Source organism: Oncorhynchus mykiss, chromosome 21 (genome assembly GCF_057628025.1).
Source record: "Oncorhynchus mykiss isolate SJ-2025 chromosome 21, ASM5762802v1, whole genome shotgun sequence".
NCBI classification, from domain to species: domain Eukaryota; kingdom Metazoa; phylum Chordata; class Actinopteri; order Salmoniformes; family Salmonidae; genus Oncorhynchus; species Oncorhynchus mykiss.
Genome location: NC_143042.1, coordinates 33746389 through 33770046, shown reverse-complemented (window position 1 = coordinate 33770046; position 23658 = coordinate 33746389). Strand labels below are relative to the sequence as shown.

The window sequence follows — 23658 nt, the reverse complement described above, 5'->3', positions numbered from 1 at the left end:
AGGTATTTATTTGAGTGCCTACGATGTGTGTTTTACCTTGACGAAGGAGGAAATGGGGAAGGTGGCAAAGTCAGAGGAGACCTTCGCCCCAGGCTGCTGAGAAACCACATGCTCTGACACTTCACCCTGAGAGAGAGATGTGTCCATTTCCATGATAGACAGAGAGATAGGTGGACAAAATCTGTCTGTGGTATAGAGAAATACTAGGGTTGATCATATAAATTCAGGTCACCTTCAGTTTGTCCAGAGCGTCACTCAGAGACTGCAGTCGAGCTGTCTGGTCCAGGAGCTGAGCACTCGCACTCACTGTAGGGGAGAAAGAGACGGTACATATGAGATTTTATCTAACTCAAATACACACGTACTGAAAAACAACTACGCTACACACTCACAAAACCCTTCACACACCCACATCCCTCCCACCTGGAGTCTTCCCGGTGATGTCGACCACCTTAACGGCGGCACTCATCTTGAGCAGGGTCCCCAGGAGCTGGTCTGTCTTCCTGTAGAGAGCCCCGTGGAGAGGCCCCTCAGCAGGGGGAGAGGTGGAGGCCTCTCTCAAAGGAAGCTTGGGGACGTGGAGGGGAGGGAGGGAGGCTAACTGGGCTCTCATCTTCTCTGCCTGGAGGAGAGCGATATACAGAGTTATCGACAGAGCCACAGTCATCAACACAGAGCCAACTACAGTCAAACATACATGCATACATTAAAATGGACAACTAGTGAATATACGTTCCATGGTAAATAGACTTCAGTGAACTACATCAAGAGAAGCATACAACACAGACTTAAATGATCTGCAAAAATACAGTTCTCGTTACTGGTAACAAGAGAAAGAATGAATCCATATTTTGATTAGGACAATAGAGATGGCACTAAAAGTGACACACACAAGTCAGTTCCCTGCAGTGTTCTGACCTTCAGTCTGTTGTTCTCATTCTTCAGGTGTTTGATGCCCAGTCTCTGGGTCTCCACCTGCTGACGGAGGAGAGGGGAGTCCACCACCTGCATCGGCCCAGACAGGCCCCCTGCTGCTGGGGCAACACCCGCTGGAGAGGAGGAAGGGAGGGGGTGGAGGAATAGGGAGGGGTAAGACATTTGTAAATTAAAACAGTCGGAACATATTTAGCAGATTATAAACCCTAATCACATGGCTTTAGGATTGGATAATATTATGATAGTATCCTCTATCGATGGTGATGTGACAGACGATACCAAGCCTATTTCAGCTTGACTGTGGCCACACAGTAAAAAGCAGAGTCAGGCAAAGCCAGCAGAGAATTCAGAGAATGTTATATTTACAGAATGCAAGAGAACAACGTAGACAGAGCTAAGAGTTTCACCAAAGCAGCGCAAAATGTTTGTTTTTTTTCTCTCTCGAATGTCAGCTGATCTGGGCCAATAAACAAAGTACATTTTTATAGTGGACACTGATTTAAAAGCCTAATTTTCTCCCCATTTGATATGAATATGACTTGGCCTATTAAGGCACTCTTTCAGTTTAATGCATACTGGATTTCTCCCACCGCGCTATTTCGTGATCTCTCTCAGAAAGTAGCGTTTTATTTGCCTAAAAAACATGGTAGGCCTGAGGTATAAATGAAAGAACAAATTTGAACAAACCTTTGGCTACAGTTGAGCAAAGCATTATAAGACAGACATTATGCATGAGAGACCCTTATCCTACTAACTGAAATATCTGAAATATCATAAAAGCAGTATTCCTTTCCATTCACCCTCAATGCCTTATACGGGTTGAAATGGCAGATTGTCATTGACATTCGCTGTACAGTAACATGCTATACATGACGTCAGAGCTCAGGTTCTCTGCTTCACAGCGCCGTTATAAACTAGAGCACCGCGCATGATAAAACACCTCCCCCTCCCTCCCGCTAATTGGGCTACTTTTGCACATTTGCTGTCTGAGTGAGGGAAATGCTGTAAATCGAGAAGAGTTGATGCGTTCTGAAAGATGAGACGTTAACAACGACAATAAATACCGCTTTGACGTCATACAAGCAAACCACACACGCCCATGAGTCCAAATGTGCACTCTACATTCCCATATTTGAAAACTCATGTCATTTTACACTATCAACGATTATGATCGCTCTGTTCGATCAACATTTGAATGCACTCATGACTCCATTCTATGCACACCAAAATTACAATATTTTTGTCTGAAGTGCCTTTTGAAAACCTAACACTAAGATCATATTTTAGAACTTAGCTAGCCATGTTGGCAATACAACCAGCTATCAAATGATGCCTACCTGACCCAGATTGTAATTTATAAATGGACCGTTTTTTTTTGGCTAGCGTAAACAGCAACAGTAATGTGTGTGATGGGTGGGGACGCAGGGCTGTGTTCCAAACAAGCGTGCTTGCTTCAATTCCTAAATGGCAAAGCTACGAGCTCAAAAAAAAGCACCTGGTAGTTGAAGACTATTTCCTGGAGTCATAAAAGTCCATGGAAATTACATAGTAACTCTGCACAGTCTGGGAGAGGTGTATGGCCACTTGAAGACACCAATTACACCGCTCGCTCAAAACCTTACACCGCTCGCTCAAAACCTTGCAATCGTGTTTTTCTTATCTTGCACTACTTCAAAAAATTTAAATGAATATTCGTATTGTTACTGGATGTAACACGGGTATTTTCAGATTTCGACATTTACAAAATGTTGTGAAAAGTACAGTAAATGTAAAATGTACATAAAATCAACAGTCTTGTATCAGGTCGAACAACTATTGCGTCCTCACCTTTGGTCGGATCATTTCCTCATTTCCAAAGTGTTCCCTGTCAATTGCTACCATGGTCATGCATATGCTTTTGATAGTTCTTCTATTAGTCACCCACATGGGTGACTGAACGAGGTCGGTGGCGGTAATGCACCTAATTTATGAAAGTTGCCAATCGCAATATAAAGTCAAGAGAAGAAAAGGCCTAGAAGGAGGAGATATGACTAGAAACTATTCGGTTGACCGTTTTATGTGTGGATTAATTGTCGGAGTAAAGGACCTTGTGCATTTTAGCAACTGCAAGCTAGCTAGCTAAATTGCCATAAATGTTTAATGCTTTTTCGACCTGTCCTCAAATTAATATAATTGGTTCAGAGTTTGTTTTGATATTTTAACCTGCGTGTTGTGATAGCGTTTGGTGTGGGGGGGCAAAATAAATGTATGCACGATGGCGCGCAGCCGGTTTGGGTTCCGTGTGATAGTGAGGTGGTAAGTTTCCCTTATGGCTTAGCTCAGGTGCCTACATACACCATACACACACATATCACATCAGACAGATCCAGCTCATGATCTCCATCAGCAGAAGATTTTCATTTAGAACGGAAAGCTTGTGTGTATGCAACAAATGTTAATGCACCGGATTGTACCGCATCGATCCCTTCCTCTAATCAAACCAATCGCATCGCTCATGTAACGTTTCTGAGCCAATGTATTGAGATACGTATCGAATTGTCTTGAAAAGGGAAAGATGCATATCCCCCCAGACAGGCCTACACACCTCTTTCGTGCCACAGCTCCACCCAAATGGAACAGGGCAGGCTACTGGAAAATATTTAGCTTCAATAATTTGCTTTGTCAATGTCATGGTAACCCTGTCCCTCCCGTAGCATGCGAGCTCACTGTCTTTAAAAAAAAAACATGTACATTAGTATTTGACATTTTTGGGGTGGCCGCTAGGAGGCGATAATATTGTCTATCGGGCGATTTTCTAAGTACAAACTCACGACTAAAGTTGATTTCGTCCAAACCCCACATGGCTTTTTACATGTCAATCTTCTGAAACAGCTTCATCAGAATATGAGTGATGGTATAATGTGAGGTATAAGGTGTGTTATATAGGTATAAAGGCGTGTGAGGTATCAAAAGACTCATGAGACTCACCTCCGGCGGTTCCTGAGACGATGGATGCGATGCCAGAGGCAGGCGGGGCCCTGAGGCCCTCAATGGTCACCTTTGACTGGTTGGAGAGACGCTGCTTCAGCTCTGCTTTCTCTGCCTCCAGCTGGTCGATGTCTGCCTGCAGGGCGTCCATGGTTTCCTCAAACTCCCTGGGTTGGGGAGGGAGAGTGAGAAAAAAAAAACGTAGGTTATACACAAATACTTGATCAATGTAATACATTCACTATGTGAATTAAAATTAATGTCCTCTCCTGGCTACAGCAGGCAACGATGCAAAAACACTTATATTAAGTGAAAACATGCCATCTCTCCACCAAACAGACTATCTACCATCTTCACCCCTACTCCTCTCTTACGTCTCCCATATGTTGATCTGAAAGGCACTGGGATAGGAGAAAGCTAAATGCTTTGCACACAACTATACACAGACAGAAGTGTCCTGATTCTATAACATCCTCCTTCCTTCCTTAATAGTCCCACAGCCGCCGTGTTCCCCAGTCCTACTTCTCTTTCTTCTTGAGCAGGGCGAGGGTCTCATCCAGTTTGGTCTGGATCTTCTCCACACGTTCGTCTGCATCTTTAGTGGACGTATCCAGCTTCTTCTCTAGCAGGCTGAGACGGACGTGGGCCTCACTCAACTCCTCTCCCTGGGTTAGAGAGACAGGAAGGTGGAAGAGAGAGATGGAGAGAGTGAGAGTGTGCGGGTGTTAATGTGAGAGATGGTGAGTGCATGCGAGGGAAAAATGTGTGTATAAGAAAAAGTGCAAGGATGAGAATAACCGTGTGTATCTTTGTGTGTGTGCGAGAGAGAAAGGAGAGACATGTCCGTACTTTGATCTTCAGGGACTTCTTGAGCTCCTTGATGACAGTGTCTCTGTCCTCCAGTTTGACTCCCAGACCCTCTGCGTCAGTGATCTCTGCCCTGAGGGCCACTGCACGAGCCTCTACCGGGGGTGTCTATGCAGGGGTGGGGGAGACAGGAAGGGGATGAACTGTGAGTGTCAATTAAACGAGGGGAAAATGTGCTACAGACGTAGTGTTCTTAGTTTTGAAAAGGCTAGAAAATTTGAAGAAATTCAGTCTCCTGCCATACCTCCCGCCTAGTGTCCCCCCAGCCCTAGTCCCGTACATACCTTTCCCTGTGGTCGCTCGGCGTCATACTCTCCCTCCTGCATGGCGGTAGCCATCTTGTTCATGGTGGAGATGACAGAGCTGCAGGACTGACGCAGACACTCATGGGGATTCAGGCCATGGGACCCATACACCTGGAGAGGAGGGAGAGACAGTCAGAGTGTTTGAAGGGGTCAGTTTGAGCAAGACAGAATCACTACTCTTGATCACAAAGTAGTTCTTCGGGATGTAAGGTGATATTTTCTGTTTATTATTGTTATTATTTTTATTGTAAATTCACGCCATTTCTCTCCAATTTCGTGATACACAATTGGTAGCTACGATCTTGTCTCATGGCTGCAACTCGCCAACCAGCTCGGGAAAGGCGAAGGTCCACCAAAACATGACCCGCCGAGCCACGCTGCTTCTTCACACACTGTTCCCTTAACCAGGAAGCCAGCCGCTCCAATGTGCCAGAGGAAACACCTTTCGACTGACGACTGAAGTCAGGCTGCAGGAGCCCGGACCGCCACAAGGAGTCGCTAGAGCGCAATGAGACAAGGAAAGTCCCCCGGCCAAACGATCTCCTAATCTGGACGACGCTGGGCCAATTGTGCGCCGCCCTATGGGGCTCCTGGTCACGGATCAAACCCTAGACTGTAGTGGCACCTCAGATCTGCAATGCATTGCCTTAGACCGATGCGCCACTAAGGAGTCCCTCAAGGGGATTTTTAATATTAGATCAATGATTCCGTGCAATCCAACTGCAATGTAGTCAATCGCAAATATGCAATGATCAGTCTATGCTCAATCTACATTCAGTATATGGTCACAGTACCTGTTCAACAGCCTTGAAGGCCACGTCCTCCAGTTTGAGGGTGTTGAGCCCCTCCTGTTCTCCTAGAGGGGCGACCATCTGCGCCCCCGCCGCAGCTACCTCCTGTAGCACGGCAACCACCCGAGTCAGCTGACGCCTGCAGTCCGTTAGAGTCTCCGACACCTGCCATTGGTCCACAGAACTGTCAGTCAAATTCTCATGCAGTAGTCCCGGTTCCACAAATGCAAAGTTGAGTTGCATTACTGTACTTTATGAGCTACTGTAAACACTTGGCCCAGGGCTAAAACTCTCCAACCTAAACATAAGACCTAAGCATAGCACTTGGTACATACCGGTGCGCCAAAGGCCAGAGCGGCGGGCACCCCTGGCACGTCGGTCCCTGGCATCCTGCGTCTGATCTTCTTGCAGAACTGTTTGATGTCGCTGCAGGGGGTAAATAACAAAAATATAAATTGAGATAAATTGATCTACATAGAAATTACATATTAAGTATTGTATTCGACCTGCAGGATGTGTCTAGGTCCTTCAGCAGGATGTTCAGGTCAGCCCCCTCTTGCCCCGGCTGCAGGAAGGCCCTGAGACGCACCACCTCTGCACCCATACAGTCCAATGCACTCTGGATGAACTGGAGGTCAGAGTTCAAAGGTCAGAGGTCAAATTCGGTTCAGTGTTATAACTGATTTTATGGAAGATATGTTTGTAATAGGCTACAAGGGTATTTTATTTTTTTAAATATAGTCTTTCTAGCAATTGTATAATAAAATGTAATAGCGCTTTTGTTGATGAAGGATGGTTGTACCTTGATGTGATCAGCCAGTTGCACAGTGCAATCTTCAGTCTGATCAGCCAGGTGGATGCTGTACAGTTGCTGCAAAATAAAAACAGATTAGTCAATGAGTGGCTTACAAGGCCTTACTCATAGCATTGATTAACTTGATAGTATGTCATTGCTAGGGTTTGTGAGTTGAGAGAATGAGCACAATTGAGAGGACAGAGCGTGTGGAGTGTTCTCTGTCAAGAGCTGCCAAATAATGGTATGGTGAAGCAATAGTACGTCTTGGTCCTAGCGCTTTCTCAAGAGTGTACAAGCATGTGCGGTCAATTGTGTGTTATATATTGAGTGTCAACAAGAGTTTGTGTGTGAAGTGTGTGTTCTCTGTTGCGAGTGTTCAGGGTGTGTATGAAGTGTGTATTGCCTACCTGGTAGTACTTGATGGCCTTGGTGAGAGGCTCCACGTGTACAGTCTCATCCAGCTGGTCTTTGTGCAGCAGGTCTATAAAGAAGTCTAGGGAACGCTCATGGACACTCATCTCTGAGTAGAGAGTCCCCATCCGCTTATACACCTCCACACTGCAGCAGTTCAGAGATCTGAGGGAAAGGGGAGAGAAAAGGAAATGTATGAACTTCCTGATTTGGCCTCGTTTTCAGTAAGAAATTAAGTGGCCATGACTGGAGCCAAACAAGAGATGTCTTGGGGGGGGATTTAATGTGGGTCTCTCGTGTGTGTTCGCACGTGGCAAGCGTTTGTCCATTCACTCTGCCAAAACAGTACAAAGTTAGTCATTCACCCATTTAGATAACTTACCAGGTCTTGTGTCTTGAAGTCGCCTAGGCTAGCTAGTGCTAGTCAACTTTTCTCACCAATTAGTTTCAGCTGGCTGGTGTGCAACCGTGGTAAAGTTGGTTTGGCATTGGATAGCCTATCTCTGTGGCTAGTTATGGATCGTAAATAAATTAACACAATGTAAATGTTACACATCTTTTAGTTCTCATTAAATGCTATTAATATTTGTATACGCATTTCTACAATGCATAGTTGGTTTGAGGTTTATAAGTCATTGAAATTTGGAGCTATCAACTTTTTAATATATTGTCCAATATTGTGTAATTTACTGATGGTCCCCAACTACCCCCATGGGGATATCGAATGTCAAACCAAATTGACCATGGACATTAAGATCGGGCCGTGTGCAGCTGCACTCCAAATTAATACTTACTTGGGTGCTGCCAGCTGTGTGCAGGATTGAAATAAACCCAACCCAAGACAAACTGTTACGTTACCCTTCATTCCGTGACATGCCCTTTTTTCCTATCATCTTGAAAATCTGTTTTGGACGAGGCCGACTTCATGACCAAAACGTTCTTATTTACACGTTGTAGTCCCTTTTTACACTAGAATAAATGTTTCTGACTCATAGATGCTACATAGGCCATTTTCAAAACAAGAAGTTGCTTTTTTTAGGGGCATTCGCTCTTTAAAGAACATGGCACTCCTTGATTTCCCCTTGCTCGATTATCATTAGATGTACACTATTGGAAAACAAGTGTGATCAGGCAGGCGAGAGAGACAAAGCAACAACTTCAATATGCTGTTACTATCTTAGAGGTATAAGTGAGATTATAAACTGGGTGGTTCGAGCCCTGAATGCTGATTGGCTGACAGCCGTGGTATATCAGACCACAGGTATTCCACAGGTATGACCAAAAAAATATTTGTACTGCTCTAATTACATTGGTAACCTGTTGATAATAGCAATAAGGCACCTCTGGAGTTTGTGGTATATGACCAATATACCACAGCTAAGGGCTGTATCCAGGCACTCCGTTTTGCCGTGGTATATTGACCATATTGCTTAATTCTATCCTCCTTACTGTTCATATTTGTGCAGCGTGGCCTGTAGCAGGGTTAGAGAATACACCAGTCCAGAGGCAAAGCTGAGTTGTTCTCCAGGTGGTCCTCTCATCTTCATCCCAGTCCTCTCCACTGGGTTACCATTCAGATCAAACTTCTCTTGGGCCTGCTTGCTGATCAACTCAGCCTACAGAGAGGGAGGAACACACACATTAGGCACACTCACACACAGTAAGAACCTTAAATACTCACACACATTCCTCGTCAAATTCTGAGCTTGTAATACTAATCAACTGGAACACACAGACACACACAATACCTTGCAAATTAGTCTTGGTATGAGCAAGAGCACCAGAATACAGTCGTGGTCTCCTCCATGACGCAGGAAGGAGTCGGGCATGAAGGAGGTGAGGAGAGACACCTGTCTGTTGGCCTGGCCCACCTCCATCTTTCTCAGCTCCATCTCGATGGCCTGGGGAAGACACACGTGAACAGGATAAACATGTTATATGTTGTTGTAATGGTAGAATCTCACACATCCTGCAATAATAGGCCTTTATTGGCCTCACTGATAAATATTTGATGTAAAAAATAAATTAAAAAACAGTGATCTGGTGGTCCCTGTAAAGGAACCACTGCACTAAACTGTATGTGTGTGGCACACGTTCTTACCTTGGCGTAGGCTTTGGTCTCAGCAAACTTGATCTTGAAGTCAAACAGCTCAGCAGGAGGCTGTTGGACCTGCTCTGCATTGGCATTCTGAGCAATGGTCAGCTCCCTGTTGGTATCCTACACACACAATTCATATACAAATAACCAAAATAAACCAGTCAGCTAACAAGACCTTTCCCATTTTGCCTAAAGGCTGATGTATTCAGGATGTCAGTAAAACCCTGACTGAGACAAAGAAGTTCACAGAATCGTTTTTTAAACTATTAACAACGATAGTGTTAAGTGTCCTTCTCCCGATTGCATGTTGTATGACACTACACCGAAACAATGAATTCAAACTCTATACCTGTAGGCTGGTGGTGAGCTCGCGATACTTGTTGATGGTCTGCTGATAGTCAGCCACCGTCTCCTGAGCGGCCTCCACCCTCTTCTGGGCCTCTCTCACCCTAGCCCCGTTCAGGTCCAGCTGCTCCCTCAGCTCCATCTCCGTCTCCCTGCTGTTCTCCTGCAGCTCGTCATTCATCTCGTTTATCGCTTCCTGGAATGGGTCAGAGGTGTTAGAGGTGTCTTATGTGGTGGTGTGGGGAGTATTGAGTGGACAGGGTTCAAACACAAAGGGGTGTATCATCTCGGTCTCTAAAACAGTGTCCTTACCAATATAGTGTGTGCACATCAGGGGCATAGCGTTGACAGAGTTGGTTATTCAAAACATACCAACAGAGTTGGTATGGGTGTGTGAACTCAAATCACTGACTACTCAAACCATACAAAGTAACAGGGTTGACCTTGATATTAAGGTAACAGGGTTGACATTGATATTAAGGTAACAGGGTTGACATTGATATTAAGGTAACAGGGTTGACAGGAGTATTGATTTGAACTCACCAGGTCTGTGACAGTCTCTCTGAGCTCTCGTACTTTCTCCTCCAGGTCCAGATTCCTCTCAGTCAGAGTCTCCACCATCTCCTCTGCCCCGAGAGCAGCATCAACCTAGGACACACAAATACGTATGTTGCAAAGCTCTTAAAAGCAACCTAGGCATATACAAAAAAATAATAATACACATACAGATGAGAGTAATCCGAAGTGACACTAGCATAGAAAAACTTCCTATGTTGTTCATGGAGATCATTAGGTAACCTCAATCTGCTTCATCACCTCAAGTAGTATACAGTGCATTCGGGAAAGTATTCAGACCCGTTGACCTTTTCCATATTTTATGTTACAGCTTTATCCTAAAATTGATTAAATAAAAAATTTTCCTCAATCTACACACAATACCACATAATCACAAGGTGAAAATAGGTTTTTAGAAATGTTGGCAAACATATAAAACATTTAAAAAGAGAAATACCTTATTTAAGTATTCAGTATTTAAGTATTCAGACCGTTTGCTATGAGACTAGAAATGTAGCTCAGGTGTATCCTGTTTCCAATGGTCATCCTTGAAATGTTTCTACAACTTGATTGGGTAAATTCATTGGACATGATTTGGAGATCCCACTGTTGACAGCGCATGTCAGAGCAAAAACTAAGCCATGAGGTCAAAGGAATTGTCCATAGAGCTCCGAGACAGGATTGTCTCGAGGCACAGATTTGTGGAAGGGTACCAAAACAATTCTGCAGCATTGAAAGTCCCACAGTGGCCGCCAACATTCTTAAATGGAAGATGTTTGAAAACACCAAACTCTTCCTAGAGCTGACCACTCAGCTCAGCAGGGGGAGAAGGGCCTTTGTCAGGGAGGTGACCAAGAACCCGATGGTCACTCTGACAGAGTTCTAGAATTCCTCAGTGGGACAACCATCTCTGCAGCACTTCGAAAATCAGTAGAGTGGCCAGACAGAATCCACTGCTCAGAATCCACAGCCCGGTTGGAGTTTGCCAAACAAGATTTATTTGGCCTGAATACCAAGGAAACCTGGACAATCTGTACGGTGAAGCAGCATCATGTTGTGGGGATGTTTTTCAGCGGCAAGGACAGATGAACGATGGAGCAGGACCTTCACACAGCCAAGACAACGTGTCTTCGGGACAATTCTCTGAATGTCCTTGAGTGGCCCAGCCAGAGCCTGGACTTGAACCCTATCAAACATCTCTGGAGAGACCTGAAAATAGCTGTGCAGCGACACTCCCCATCCAACCTGACAGAGTTTTTTTTAACTTTTATTTAACTAGACTAGGTTAAGAACAAATTCTTATTTTCAATGAAGGCCTAGGAAGAGTGGGTTACTGCCTGTTCAGGGTCAGAACAACAGATTCGTACCTTGTCAGCTCGGGGATTTGAACTTGCAACCTTCCGGTTACTAGTCCAACGCTCTAACCACTAGGCTACCCTGCCACTTGAGAGGATCTGCATAGAAGAATGGGAGAAACTTGTAGCGTCATACCCGAGAAGACTCAAGGCTGTAATCGCTGCTAAAAATGCTTCAACAAAATACTGAGTAAAGGACACTTATTTAAATGTGATATCAGTACATTTTTTTATACATTTGCAAAAATATCTAAACCTGTTTTTCATTATGGGGTACTGTGTGTAGATTGAGAGAGAAAACAATTTAATACATTTTAAGGCTGTAACATAACAAAATGTGGAGAAGGTATAGAGGTCTGAATACTTTCCGAATGCACACACACACTCAAAAATTTGGGTCACTTTGAAATTCCCTTGTTTTTGAAAGAAAAGCACATTTGTTGTCCATTAAAATAACATAAAATATAACAGAAATATAGTGTAGACATTAACAATGTTGTAAATTACTATTGTAGCTGGAAACGGCAGATTTCTTATGGAATACCTACATAGGCGTAAAGAGGCCCCTTACCAGCAACCATCACTCCTGTGTTCGAATGGCACGTTGTGTTAGCTAATCCAAGTTTATCATTTTAAAAGACTAATTGATCATTAGAAAACCCTTTTGCAATTATGTTAGCACAGCTGAAAACTGTTCTGATTAAAGAAGCAATAAAACTGGCCTTCTTTAGACTAGTTAAGTATCTGGAGCATCAGCATTTGTGGGCTCGATTACAGGCTCAAAATGGCCAGAAATAAAGACCTTTCTTATGAAACTCGTTAGTCTATTCTTGTTCTGAGAAATGAAGGCTATTCCATGCGAGAAATGGCCAAGAAACTGAAGATCTCGTACAACGCTGTGTACTACTCCCTTCACAGAACAGCGCAAACTGTCTCTAACCAGAATAGAGTGGGAGGCCCCGGTGCACAACTGAGCAAGAGAACAAGTGCATTAGTGTCTAGTTTGAGAAACAGACACCTCACAAGTCCTCAACTGGCAGCTTCATTAAATAGCACCCAAAAAAACAGCTCTGGGTCTTCCATTCCTGTGACGGTCCTTATGAAAGCCAGTTTCATTATAGTTTTTGCGACTGCACTTGAAGAATCTTTCAAAGTTCTTGACATTTTCCGGATCGACTGAGCTTCCTGTCTTAAAGTAATGATAAACTGTCCTTTCTCTTTGCTTACTTCAGCTGTTTCTGCCATAATATGGACTTGGTCTTTTACCAAATGGGGTTATCTTTTGTATACCACCTCTACCTTGTCACAACACAACTGATTGGCTCATACGCATTAAGGAAAGAAATTCCACAAATGAACCGCTTACAAGGCACACCTGTTAATTGAAATGCATTCCAGGAGACTACCTTATGAAGCTGGTTGAGAGAATGCCAAGAGTGTGCAAAGCCGTCATCAAGGCAAACGGTGGCTACTTTGAAGAATCTCAAATATAAAAATACATTTTGATTTGTTTATCCCTTTTTTGGTTACAACATGATTCCATGTGTTATTTTGTAGTTTTGATGCCTTGACTATTATTCTACAATGTAGACAATGGTAAAAAGAAAAGAAAAACCCTGGACTGAGGTGTCCAAATGTTTGACTGGTACTAAAATATAAATAAACTGGCTGACTAACCTGCTCCTTCAGCTCATCAATGGTGGCCTCAGCCTGCTTCATCTCCTCCTGTAGCTTCTCCTTCTGGGTCCTCAGAGTCTCCAGCTCTCCATTCTTCTTCTCCATCTGCTTCTGGAGCTTCACATGCTCCTGCTTCTCAGAGGAAGACAGGTCACGCATCCTGGGAGGAGAGATAGTTATGTTAAAGCTCAAACCAAAGGAAAAAATTATGGGTTGGTTTTCTGGACACACATTAAAATGAATCCTGGAGTAAAACGCATGTTCAAGGGAGATGGGTGTTTGTTTGTTTTTTAAACACACTCACCTGACCAGAGCCTCTTTCAGTCTGCTGTTCTGCTCCTCCAGCTGCTTGACATGGTAACTGGAGGCAGCTCCATCAGAACCTGGTGAAGAAATGCAGTTAGGTTATGTCTCAACTTGCCAAGCAATACTGGATAAATCCTCTTAAAGAATAGCTACTTTGTTTGTCTAAGGAAGTCTCAAGGTTTTGCTCACCTCAGGTAAAGTATCTCATGATAAGCTGTAGACCACACTATGTATTGTTCGTAGCTGTCTACATACCACCACAGACCAATGCTGGCACTAAAACCGCACTCAATGAACTGTATACCGCCATAAGCAAAGAGGAAAACGCTCATCTAGAGGCGGCGCTCCTAGTGGCTGGGGACTTTGATGCAGGGAAACTTAAATACATTTTACCTCATTTCTATCAGCATGTTAAATGTGCAACAAGAGGGGGAAAAAAATTCAAGACCACCTTTACTCCACACACAGACGCATACAAAGCTCTCCCTGCCCTCCATTTGGCAAATCTAACCATAATTCTATCCTCCTGATTCCTGCTTACACGCAAAAATTAAAAACAGGAAGCACCAGTGACTTGGTCAATAAAAAAGTGGTCAGATGAAGCAGATACTAAACTACCGGACTGTTTTGCTAGCACAGACTGGAATATGTTCCGGGATTCTTCCGATAGCATTGAGGAGTACACCACATCAGTCACTGGCTTTATCAATAAGTGCATCGAGGACGTAATCCCCACAGTGGTTTTACGTACATGCCCCAACCAGAAGTCATGGAGAGCTACCGCTTTCAGGAGCGGTACTTATAAGAAATCCCGCTATGCCCTCCAACGAACCATCAAACAGGCAAATCGTCAATACAGGACTAAGATCGAATCGTACTACACTGGCGCCGACGCTCGTTGGATGTAGCAGGGCTTGCAAACCATTACAGACTACAAAAGGGAAGCACAGCCGAGAGCTGCCCAGTGACACAAGACTACCAGATTAGCTCAATTACTTCTATGCTCGCTTCGAGGCAAGTAACACTGAAACATGCATGAGAGCATCAGCTGTTCCTGACGACTGTGTGATCACGCTCTCCGCAGCCGATGTGGATGTTGACCTGTTTAAAGGTCTTAATCACAAGGCCGCAGGGCCAGACAGATTACCAGGACGTGTACTCCGAGCATGCGCTGACCAACTGGCAAGTGTCTTCACTGACATTTTCAACCTCTCCCTGTCTGAGTCTGTAATACCAACATGTTTCAAGGAGACCACCATAGTTCCTGTGCCCAAGAACACTAAGGTAACCTGCCTAAATGACTACCAACCCTTAGCACTCACGTCTGTAGCCATGAAATACACCAGAAACCCTAGACCCACTCCAATTTGCATTCCAACAGATCCACAGATGATGCCATCTCTATTGTACTCCACACTGCCCTTTCACACATGGACAAAAGGAACACCTATGTGAGAATACTATTCATTGACAACAGCTCAGCGTTCAACACCATAGTGCCCTCAAAACTCATCACTAAGCTAAGGACCCTGGGATAAATCCTGTTAAGCCTACCCCCTCCTTTTTCAAACATTCTGTTAAAAATCGCGCAACTTTTCAGCGTCCTGCTACTCATGCCAGGAATATAGTATATGCATATGATTAGTATGTGTGGATAGAAAACACTCTGAAGTTTCTAAAACTGGTTAAATCACGGCTGTGACTATAACAGATTGTGTGTTTCATCGAAAAGCGCAAGAAAAACTGCTCACTGAAAGCTAAAAATAATATCCATGCGTCACTTTCATGGATTGTTAAAAGGGCACAAAATTAATTATGGACCTGCATGCAATTCCTACAGATTCCACACGATGTCGCCATTGTCGTCATTATCCGGGGAGTTTTTTGTTGGTAAATCCAACTAACTGGATTCCATTTCTTCCGGTCTCCGCCAGGATGTTTTGAAGTGCACATTTTCGGCCATTGATTTGAAGACGAGGAGCTATTGAATACACATCGCCCCGTGATCATTTTGATAGATTATAAACGTTTACTAATACCTAAAGTTGGATTACAAAAGTATTTCGAAGTGTTTTGTGAAAGTTTATCGTCGACTTTTTTAATTTTAAAAAATGACGCTGCGTTTTAAAACAATGTTTTTTTCTGAATTACACAGCTTCCATAGATGGCTATTTTGGGTATATATGGACCGATTTAATCGAAAAAAAGACCCAATAGTGATGTTTATGGGGCATATAGGAGTGCCAAGAAAGAAGCTCGTCAAAGGTAATGAATGTTTTATATTTTATTTCTGCGTTTTGTGTAGCGCCGGCTACGCTAAATATTTTGTTTACGTCGCATTCAGGCATTTTGGGGTGTTGCATGCTATCAGATAATAGCTTCTCATGCTTTCGCCGAAAAGCATTTTAAAAATCTGACTTGTTGGCTAGATTCACAACGAGTGTAGCTTTAATTCTATACCCTGCATGTGTATTTTGATGAACGTTTGAGTTTTAACGAGTACATTTAGCGTAGCGCATTTGCATTTCCAGGTGCCTAGTTGAGACATCTGCGTCTCAAGTAGGCTCAAGAAGTTAAACACCACCCTCTGCAATTGGATCCTGGACTTCCTGACGGGCCACCCTCAAGTGGTAAGGGTAGGTAACAACACATCCGCCACGCTGATCCTCAACACGGGGGCCCTCAGGGGTGCGTGCAAGGTCCCCTCCTATACTCCCTGTTCACTCATGATTGCACCGCTAGGCACGAATCCAACACCATCATTAAGTTTGCTGATTACAACAGTGGTAGGCCTGATCACCGACAACGATGAGACAGCCTATAGGGAGGAAATCAGAGGCCTGACTGTGTGATGCAAGGACAACAACCTCTCCCTCAACGTGACCAAGACAAAGGAGATGATTGTGGACTACAGGAAAAGGAGGACCGAGCACTCCCCCATTCTCAACGACGAGGCTGTAATGGAGCAGGTTGAGAGCTTCAAGTTCCTTGCCATCCACATCAACAAAATAACATGGTCCAAGCACACCAAGAAAGTTGTGAAGAGGGCACAACAAAACCTATTCCCCCTCAGGAGACTAAAAATATTTGGCATGGGTCCTCAAAAGGTTCTACAGCTGCACCATCGAGGGCATCCGGACGGGTTGCATCACTCCCTGGTATGGCAACTGCTCGGTCTCCAACTGCAAGGCACTACAGAGGGTAGTGCGAACGGCCCAGTACATAACTGGACCAAGCTTCCTGCCATCCAGGACCTCTATACCAGGCGGTGTCAGAGGAAGGCCCTAAAAATTGTCAAAAAGACTCCAGCCACCCTAGTTATAGACTGTTCTCTCTGCTACCGCATGGCAAGCGGTACCGGAGTGCCAAGTCTAGGTCCAAGAAGCTTCTAAACAGCTTCTACCCCCAAGCCATTAGACTCCTGAACAGCTAAATCGAATGGATACCCAGACTATTTGCATTGCCCCCCCCCCCCCCCCCCACACTGCTGCTACTCTGTTATTATCTATGCATAGTCACTTTAATAACTCTACCTACTGTACATATTACCTCAATTACCTTGACACCAGTGCCCCAGCACATTGACTCTGTACCGGTACCCCCTGTATATTTCCCCGCCATTGTTATTTACCGCTACTCTTTAATTATTTGTTATTCTTATCTCTTACTTTTTGGAGGGTATTTTCTTAAAACTTGGTTAAGGGCTTGTAAGTAAGCATTTCACTGTGTTGTATTCAGTGCATGTGACAAATATGATTTAAAAATGACAAAAATGATTTGTTTCTTAGGAAAAAAATAAAAATACATTTGAGTAGCTACTCAATAATCCCTGTAGTAAAAAGGGATTGACATTAAGCTCCAGGAAGAGGGAAACGCCATAAATTTAGCAATTGTACACACTAACACACTACTAGTGACCTCTGACCTTTCTCCTCAACCTCACAATCAGAATTGTATTACTTCCAAATTTGGTAACATTAGCCATAAGGTCCATTCAATCCAAACAACTTTATTTCCCCCTTAAGAGTAGGTCAACATGCTACCAATCAATTAACACTACCACCCTGTAAAGTGAACTCTGACCTTTCTCCTCGACCTCGTGTTTGATGATCTCCAGGTCCATGGTGAGCTCCTCCACCTTCTCCTTCAGTGACTCCACCTCCACCTGCAAGCTCTCCGACCGCTCCTCGGCCATCTCCTTGTCCAGTGTGGCCATCTCGATGGCGTCCGCCGTGTCTGACATCTCCTCCATGTAGCGGTCCTTAGACTCCAGGGCCTCCCGAGCATCCTGAATGACGAGAGTTGACATCAGTAATCTCACTTCACATACAAGACAATTACATCAGTTACCCTATAAGAAAAATAAGAATTTCTGCCAAATAGAATATCAAGTTTTACTGTTCATTGAAAATGTTTATCTAATAGGGAAAGTGGATAGGTACCCATAAAGAGACATCAACGTGATTTATTCATTTCTATGGTGGGTACTATTACTTGTTACCTTCTTGGCCTCCTTGAGTTGTTTCTGCAGGTCGGCCTGCTGCTCCTGCATCTTGCTCTTCCATTCCTGCAGCTGCTCCAGCTGGATCTTGTACTTCTCCAGCTCCTTCAGCTTGACCTTGTCCTCTGCCCGCTTCATCTTCAGGGTCTCCAGCTTCTCCTCTAGATCCTTCACCTGACCTCGCAGAGACTCCTCCTCCTGGGGGAAGAACGGAATAAAGAAGTGGAAAGAGAGAGGCAAGAGGGAGGTGCACACAGAGAATCACTTCATGTTGATGTGTGGTCAATTGGGAAAGGCATTTTAACAACGAGAGAGGGGATAGTTGACATCTCACAGAGTGACTGGAGTCTAAAGCACCCGCATATAAAACCTCCACATAGCTCAAATACATGCTCCCACCACCAAGGACCATCGTTCCACTGACATGAAACTAAAGATGGCAACTCTGCCCTCTGTGGGCACATTGGGGAAGTGCAGTAGTAGTGAGGTTGAGGAAAAGCACTCTTCTGAAACACCCTGTGAACTCAGTCAAACAACATGCCCAGGCCAGATCTACGCATGCGTCCAGGTAATGTTACCCTACCTGCTTCGCTACGGGAGGCTCAGCCTGTTTACAATGGCAACATGAATAGAACAGTCAACAGATGATATGACAAATGAGGAAACAATGGATTGAGGTGATACCTTGGCCTTAGATTAGTGGTCCCCAACTCTGGTTCTGGAGAGCTTCAGTTAAGGCAGGCTTTTGTTCCAGCCCAGCACTAAAAACATCCATCAACTTATCAAAGTCATAATGACTATTTGACTATGGTGTTTCCTTGCTGTGCTAGAACAAAAGCCTACACACAGTACACACACAGAACCAGAATTGGTGTACACTACCTTAGCTAATGATCTGATTGGCTAGGGTGGGTTGTGGACTGACCTTGCTAGGGGTGGCAGGGGGAGGAGCACCGGGCGTGGTGGGGGTGCCGCTGGGCAGGGGGACAACGGGAGCCCCCAGTGCACCCTTGGAAGACAGGCTGCCCTCACTGACATCCTCCCTGGAAAGAGAGCTGGACAGACCAGAGGCCGGGGTGGCTAAGACTCGGGGGGTCTGGAGAGGGGAAGAGTAGGGGGGCAGGGAGAGATGGAGAAAAGATAGAAAGAGAAAGGGGAGAGAACAGGAAGGAATCGAGAAAAGTAAAACGCATGTAAAAGAGAAAACAACATCCGTGAGACAGTACCATTACCTGTTAATCCCAGTGATCATATAGGAAACAGACTGCCACCCAGAACACAGGTACATAGCCTGGTCCTAGATACATTTGCTGTTATTTGCTCATAAGGAGTTGGCAAGAGAGCAGAAACAGACTGGCACGCAGGCTAAGAACAGACAAACAAACCCAGGTGAACTAAGGTCAACCCATGGTAAAGTGAACCGGTCATAGTGAGTCAACACACCTGGCACACAGGTGATAGAATGCCACACCCAGTGCCATATAAGTCTCCCCTTACAGTACTGATCTGGCCTACACTAAAAAGTATCAACTGTCCTTGAAGGAACTGGCACAGGTTAACTGAACTATATGGAAAAAGGTGAACTCTGGTCGTAGATGGTTGCTAAACTACAACAGCAAGTTACTGTTTCCCTTTTGTGGGGACTTGGTTGAAAAACAAACTATATACACGCTGTAGTCATTCCAGTTATTGTAGGGATTTTGACCTTTGACCAATGACCAGAAGGACCAGAGTTCACCCCTCCAGGATGTGAGTTGGTCTCTCCATGGGGGAGGGGGTGGTTTGAGGCCTGGAACGTACCATGAGGAGGGAGGGGAGGGAGCTGGAGGAGGAGAGGCGATCAGGAGTGTTCAACTGTTGTTGTGTGTGATAAAGTAGACTGTTAGGGCTCGAAGAACTGTCTGCTGCTGTGATCTCTCTTCCTGTGGGCATTCTCTACATATCAACTTTACACACTACTACACCCACATTCTATAGTTCGTCCGATGCGGTTACACATACACACACTCCATGTAGTGTGTGTGAAATACTGCATGTTAATTATTGGCTACTATCAGATTAGACCTATATGATGTACACTGTAGTAGGAATATCGCAATCTGAACATAATTTATAGACTGTAGATGACCTTCTGCATTCCTAATCTGTTACATTCCTACAACATCCATACCTAAGAGCTATAACCCATGTTTCATTTCATGTGATACACAAAATGACAGACAGGTGAACTCTTCCCTCTTAGTACCCCTGTTACCTCACTGAATGCCTCTGTCTGATGTTCAAAGGCTCACCTTGGTACTACGGCGGGTTACGAACTGGAAGAGGGTGGGTAGAGGCGGAGGAGAGGATAGAGGACACATACACAGATAGACATACATAGGCCCAGCAGAGGACGCGAGGGCAGCAATTAGCAGTACGAGAGGAGCAGAAATACACAGGGTTAAGATTAGTCTACACACACAGATATCACTCTACAGGCAGGATTACTACTGTGTGTTACTGGATTAACCACGTAAGTCTTTATGCAAGTATGTACTGACCATAACTACTGTGTTCAAAATCTGAAGACATACTGTAATAGATTAGTGGGTGAAGTTGATTTTTAAAAGTATATCAAATTAGTTCAAATTCAAAACCCAAGTGATGTGCAGGCACAAACACGAACACAATCACAATGCAAGCAAGCATACACTTGTCTCAGAAAGGTTAACCAAAAAATACAATCTAAAATATGTGCGTAACAGCCCAAAAATGTGAAATCATGCTCCCAAATGTCTCAAGAAATCAAAGGGGAAAAAAATGAGCACACAAAATGTCCATGTAAAACAGTTGAGGTATAAACTGCCGAAAGACAAACTACAGAAAATATATTACTGTTGAGCAAAAATATAACCCAGAATAGACAAATTCTAAATTAAAAAAGTGTTGGAAAAGAAAACGTGACAAGCAAGCACCATGGCAAGGCAGATGAGCACAGTTTAAATATCTATACCTTCTTGGGAATGGGCATCTGTAACGGTATTCGGGGGGAAAGGAGAGGGAGAGAGAGAAGTAGGGGAAAGGGAAGACAATCACTTGAAAAAGGAGAAATGGGAGGGAGGGGAAGAAGAGAGGGACGGGGTATAAATCAGCACAAGGGCACAAATAATTCTAAAACAACCCATATATTGTCTGTATTGTTACTGCACCTGTTTGACTGATTTCGGAGTCTCAGGAATGTCTGGGGGGAAAAAAAAGATTTATCTCAAACTCATTGTAGTTTATAAACTACTTATAAATATTTTTTGGTATCATCAATGTAAAGTTTTACAGTGTAGTCTTATGAGTGGAGCATACGAGGAGCACCAGGGTCAGTATTCACAGTCTATGTACGAGTGCTGATCTAGGATCAGGTCCCCTCTGTCCATGTAATCTTACTAATAATCGTTTGAAAAGGCAAAACTGATCCTAGATCACACTCCTGCTCTGAGACGCTGTATGAGCATGGGTCCAGACCCTGTAGGAGGCCTAAATGACAGTATAAAAGCTTTGTTATCCAGCTCACCTTTCTGCTTGGGCAGGAACTTGGCAGTGGCCGCCTCTGGGGTGTCTGGGGAGGTGGCACTGGATCCATCTTCCACTAGCTGGATCTGACAAAGATAAAGAGGGAGAGAGATGCTCAATACGTCAGTCCACCACAGAGTGTGTGTTTGTGAATACTATTGTTCCAATGCAAGTAGTTTATGCCCACTAAAATGAATGTCTCGTCATCAAATATCTTCTCTTCCCCTTATGTGTGAGTGCGTGCATCTGCATTGGAGTGCATACAGTGCATTCGGAAAGTATTCAGAACCCTGCTGTTTAATTATTTGTTACTTTTTCTATTTTTTCTACTTTGATGAAACACCTTTGGCAGCAATTACAGCCACATGTCTTCTTGGGTATGATGCTACAAGCTTGGCACACCTGTATTTGGGCAGTTTCTCCCAGTCTTCTCTGCAGAAGCTCTGTCAGGTTGGTTGGGGAGCGTCGCAGCACAGCTATTTTCAGGTCTCTCCAGAGATGTTTGATCGGGTTCAAGTCCAGGCTCTGGCTGGGTCACTCAAGGACATATAGAGACTTGTCCCGATGCAACTCCTACATTGTCTTGGCTGTGAACCTTTGCCCCAGTTTGAGGTCCTGATCGCTCTGGAGAAGGTTTTCATCTGTACTGGATCTCTGACTAGTCTCCTAGACCCTGCCGCTAAAAAACATACCCACAGCATGATGCTGCCACCACCATGTTTCACGTAGGGGTGGTGCCAGGTTTCCTGCACTGTCAAGGGTGGGACCATATAGACAGGTGTGTACCTCAATGTCCAATCAATTGAATGTACTACAGCTGGACTCCAAGTTGTAGAAACATATCAAGGATGACCAATGGAAACAGGATGCACCTGAGCTCAATTTCAAGTCTCATAGCAAAGGGTCTGAATACTTATATAAATAAGGGATTTCTGTTTTTAATTTTTAATAAATTTGATGACAGTTCTAAAAAAACTATTTTTCGCTTTGTCATTATTGGGTATTGTGAGTAGATTGATGAGGACAAACAATTTAAATCCATTTTAGAATAAGGCTGTAACGTAACAAAATGTGGAAAAAGTCAAGGGGACTGAATACTTTCCTGAATGCACTGTATGAAATGTCTATATTGTGTGACGTGTAAACTTAGCTTACCTGGGACTGGCGCACAAAGATACCACAGTTCTCATCACACTGAAAGTATCTCTTCCCCTGGACCGTGCCGTCGTTCTTGCCCTTGGGCTCGTCCAGGATCACGCCCACCCACTTACCAGTGGCGAAGAGCGTGGCGCCCACGTAAGCCACCGTGCCACGCTGACCCTTACCGATCACCTCCACCACCGAGCCCACCTTGGCAGGCTTGCCGCCCCCGTCTGCACTCATCTTGCTCAGGAGGGGGCTGCTGAAGAGCTGGGGAGGGAGGAGAAAGAGGGGAACACAGCGGGTCATTAGAGGGTGGAGCAGAGTCCACTAATGGTTGCTGGAGGGACAGAGAGCAAGGACTGTTGTTGTACACTGAGCCACTGTAAGTGGTCAGTAAGAACACTTTGATTTTGTTATCATTAAGACTTTAAACCATGAAATGTGTCATTTAAGTGAATAATAGTTGTTGAGGGGGAATGGATATGCCATCAACTCAATGCCCCATTAATTGCCTGGCTACCCAGACTCGCTGCACCAACACTGCACCACGCCCAAGGACATTAGTTTCTTCTCTGCAAGGAGTCTGGATCAGTACCTCCCCGACCCTTCACCGAATGTGAACACATTTGGGCCCATCTGATTCGTCCAGAAACTGGTGAGTTGGGTCGGAACACGTGGGTAAAGCAGCAATTTGTAAATGTATCATTGGCTTTGATACTCTGAATGGTTAGAGCCAATCCAATCGCTGATGACTTTGTTTTGCACAATGCCTCACATCACCAGAAACAACTTCAATGTTGGCAGTCTCAGACTCAAGTGAAGAAGTGGGCTCCCGAGTGGCACAGCAGTCTAAGGCACTGCATCTCAGTGCTAGAGGCATCACTACAGACACCCTGGTTCGAATCCAGACTTCACCACAACCAGCCGTGATTGGGCCGTCCCATAGGACGGCACACAATTGCTCCAGCATCGTCTGGGTTTGGCCGGTGGACGTCATTGTAAACAAAAATGTGTTCTTAACTAACTTGCCTAGTTAAAAAAAATATATATATATATTTTTGT

The 23658-nt window shown here is 44.4% G+C and overlaps 1 protein-coding gene across 15 annotated transcripts in view; it reads right to left on the bottom strand.

Annotated features, from left to right (window-relative positions):
* LOC110500384 (dynactin subunit 1) overlaps positions 1 to 23658 on the bottom strand; it is a 28239-nt gene that overhangs the window by 1075 nt on the left and 3506 nt on the right. For 2 of the 15 annotated variants that reach the window (XM_021577725.3, XM_090214449.1), the window contains exons 2-30: positions 22609 to 22863; positions 21455 to 21539; positions 21099 to 21130; positions 20903 to 20920; positions 20202 to 20225; positions 18836 to 19006; positions 18494 to 18517; positions 17911 to 18108; positions 17493 to 17697; positions 13408 to 13486; positions 13104 to 13263; positions 10060 to 10164; positions 9521 to 9712; positions 9175 to 9291; positions 8822 to 8974; positions 8523 to 8689; positions 7070 to 7238; positions 6669 to 6737; positions 6373 to 6494; positions 6202 to 6292; positions 5870 to 6031; positions 5055 to 5186; positions 4753 to 4878; positions 4426 to 4568; positions 3904 to 4070; positions 919 to 1049; positions 424 to 622; positions 233 to 306; positions 37 to 126 (exon numbers count right to left, since the gene is read on the bottom strand). In XM_021577725.3, the coding sequence (XP_021433400.2) occupies positions 37 to 126; positions 233 to 306; positions 424 to 622; positions 919 to 1049; positions 3904 to 4070; positions 4426 to 4568; positions 4753 to 4878; positions 5055 to 5186; positions 5870 to 6031; positions 6202 to 6292; positions 6373 to 6494; positions 6669 to 6737; positions 7070 to 7238; positions 8523 to 8689; positions 8822 to 8974; positions 9175 to 9291; positions 9521 to 9712; positions 10060 to 10164; positions 13104 to 13263; positions 13408 to 13486; positions 17493 to 17697; positions 17911 to 18108; positions 18494 to 18517; positions 18836 to 19006; positions 20202 to 20225; positions 20903 to 20920; positions 21099 to 21130; positions 21455 to 21539; positions 22609 to 22836 (3633 nt within the window). In that variant the 5' untranslated portion in view covers positions 22837 to 22863. Of the gene's footprint in view, positions 1 to 36; positions 127 to 232; positions 307 to 423; positions 623 to 918; positions 1050 to 3903; positions 4071 to 4425; positions 4569 to 4752; positions 4879 to 5054; positions 5187 to 5869; positions 6032 to 6201; positions 6293 to 6372; positions 6495 to 6668; positions 6738 to 7069; positions 7239 to 8522; positions 8690 to 8821; positions 8975 to 9174; positions 9292 to 9520; positions 9713 to 10059; positions 10165 to 13103; positions 13264 to 13407; positions 13487 to 17492; positions 17698 to 17910; positions 18109 to 18493; positions 18518 to 18835; positions 19007 to 19710; positions 19765 to 20201; positions 20226 to 20902; positions 20985 to 21098; positions 21131 to 21454; positions 21540 to 22608; positions 22864 to 23658 lie in introns of all 15 variants that reach the window. The other 13 variants (XM_090214455.1, XM_090214450.1, XM_036957803.2 and 10 more) reach the window with 8 other exon arrangements.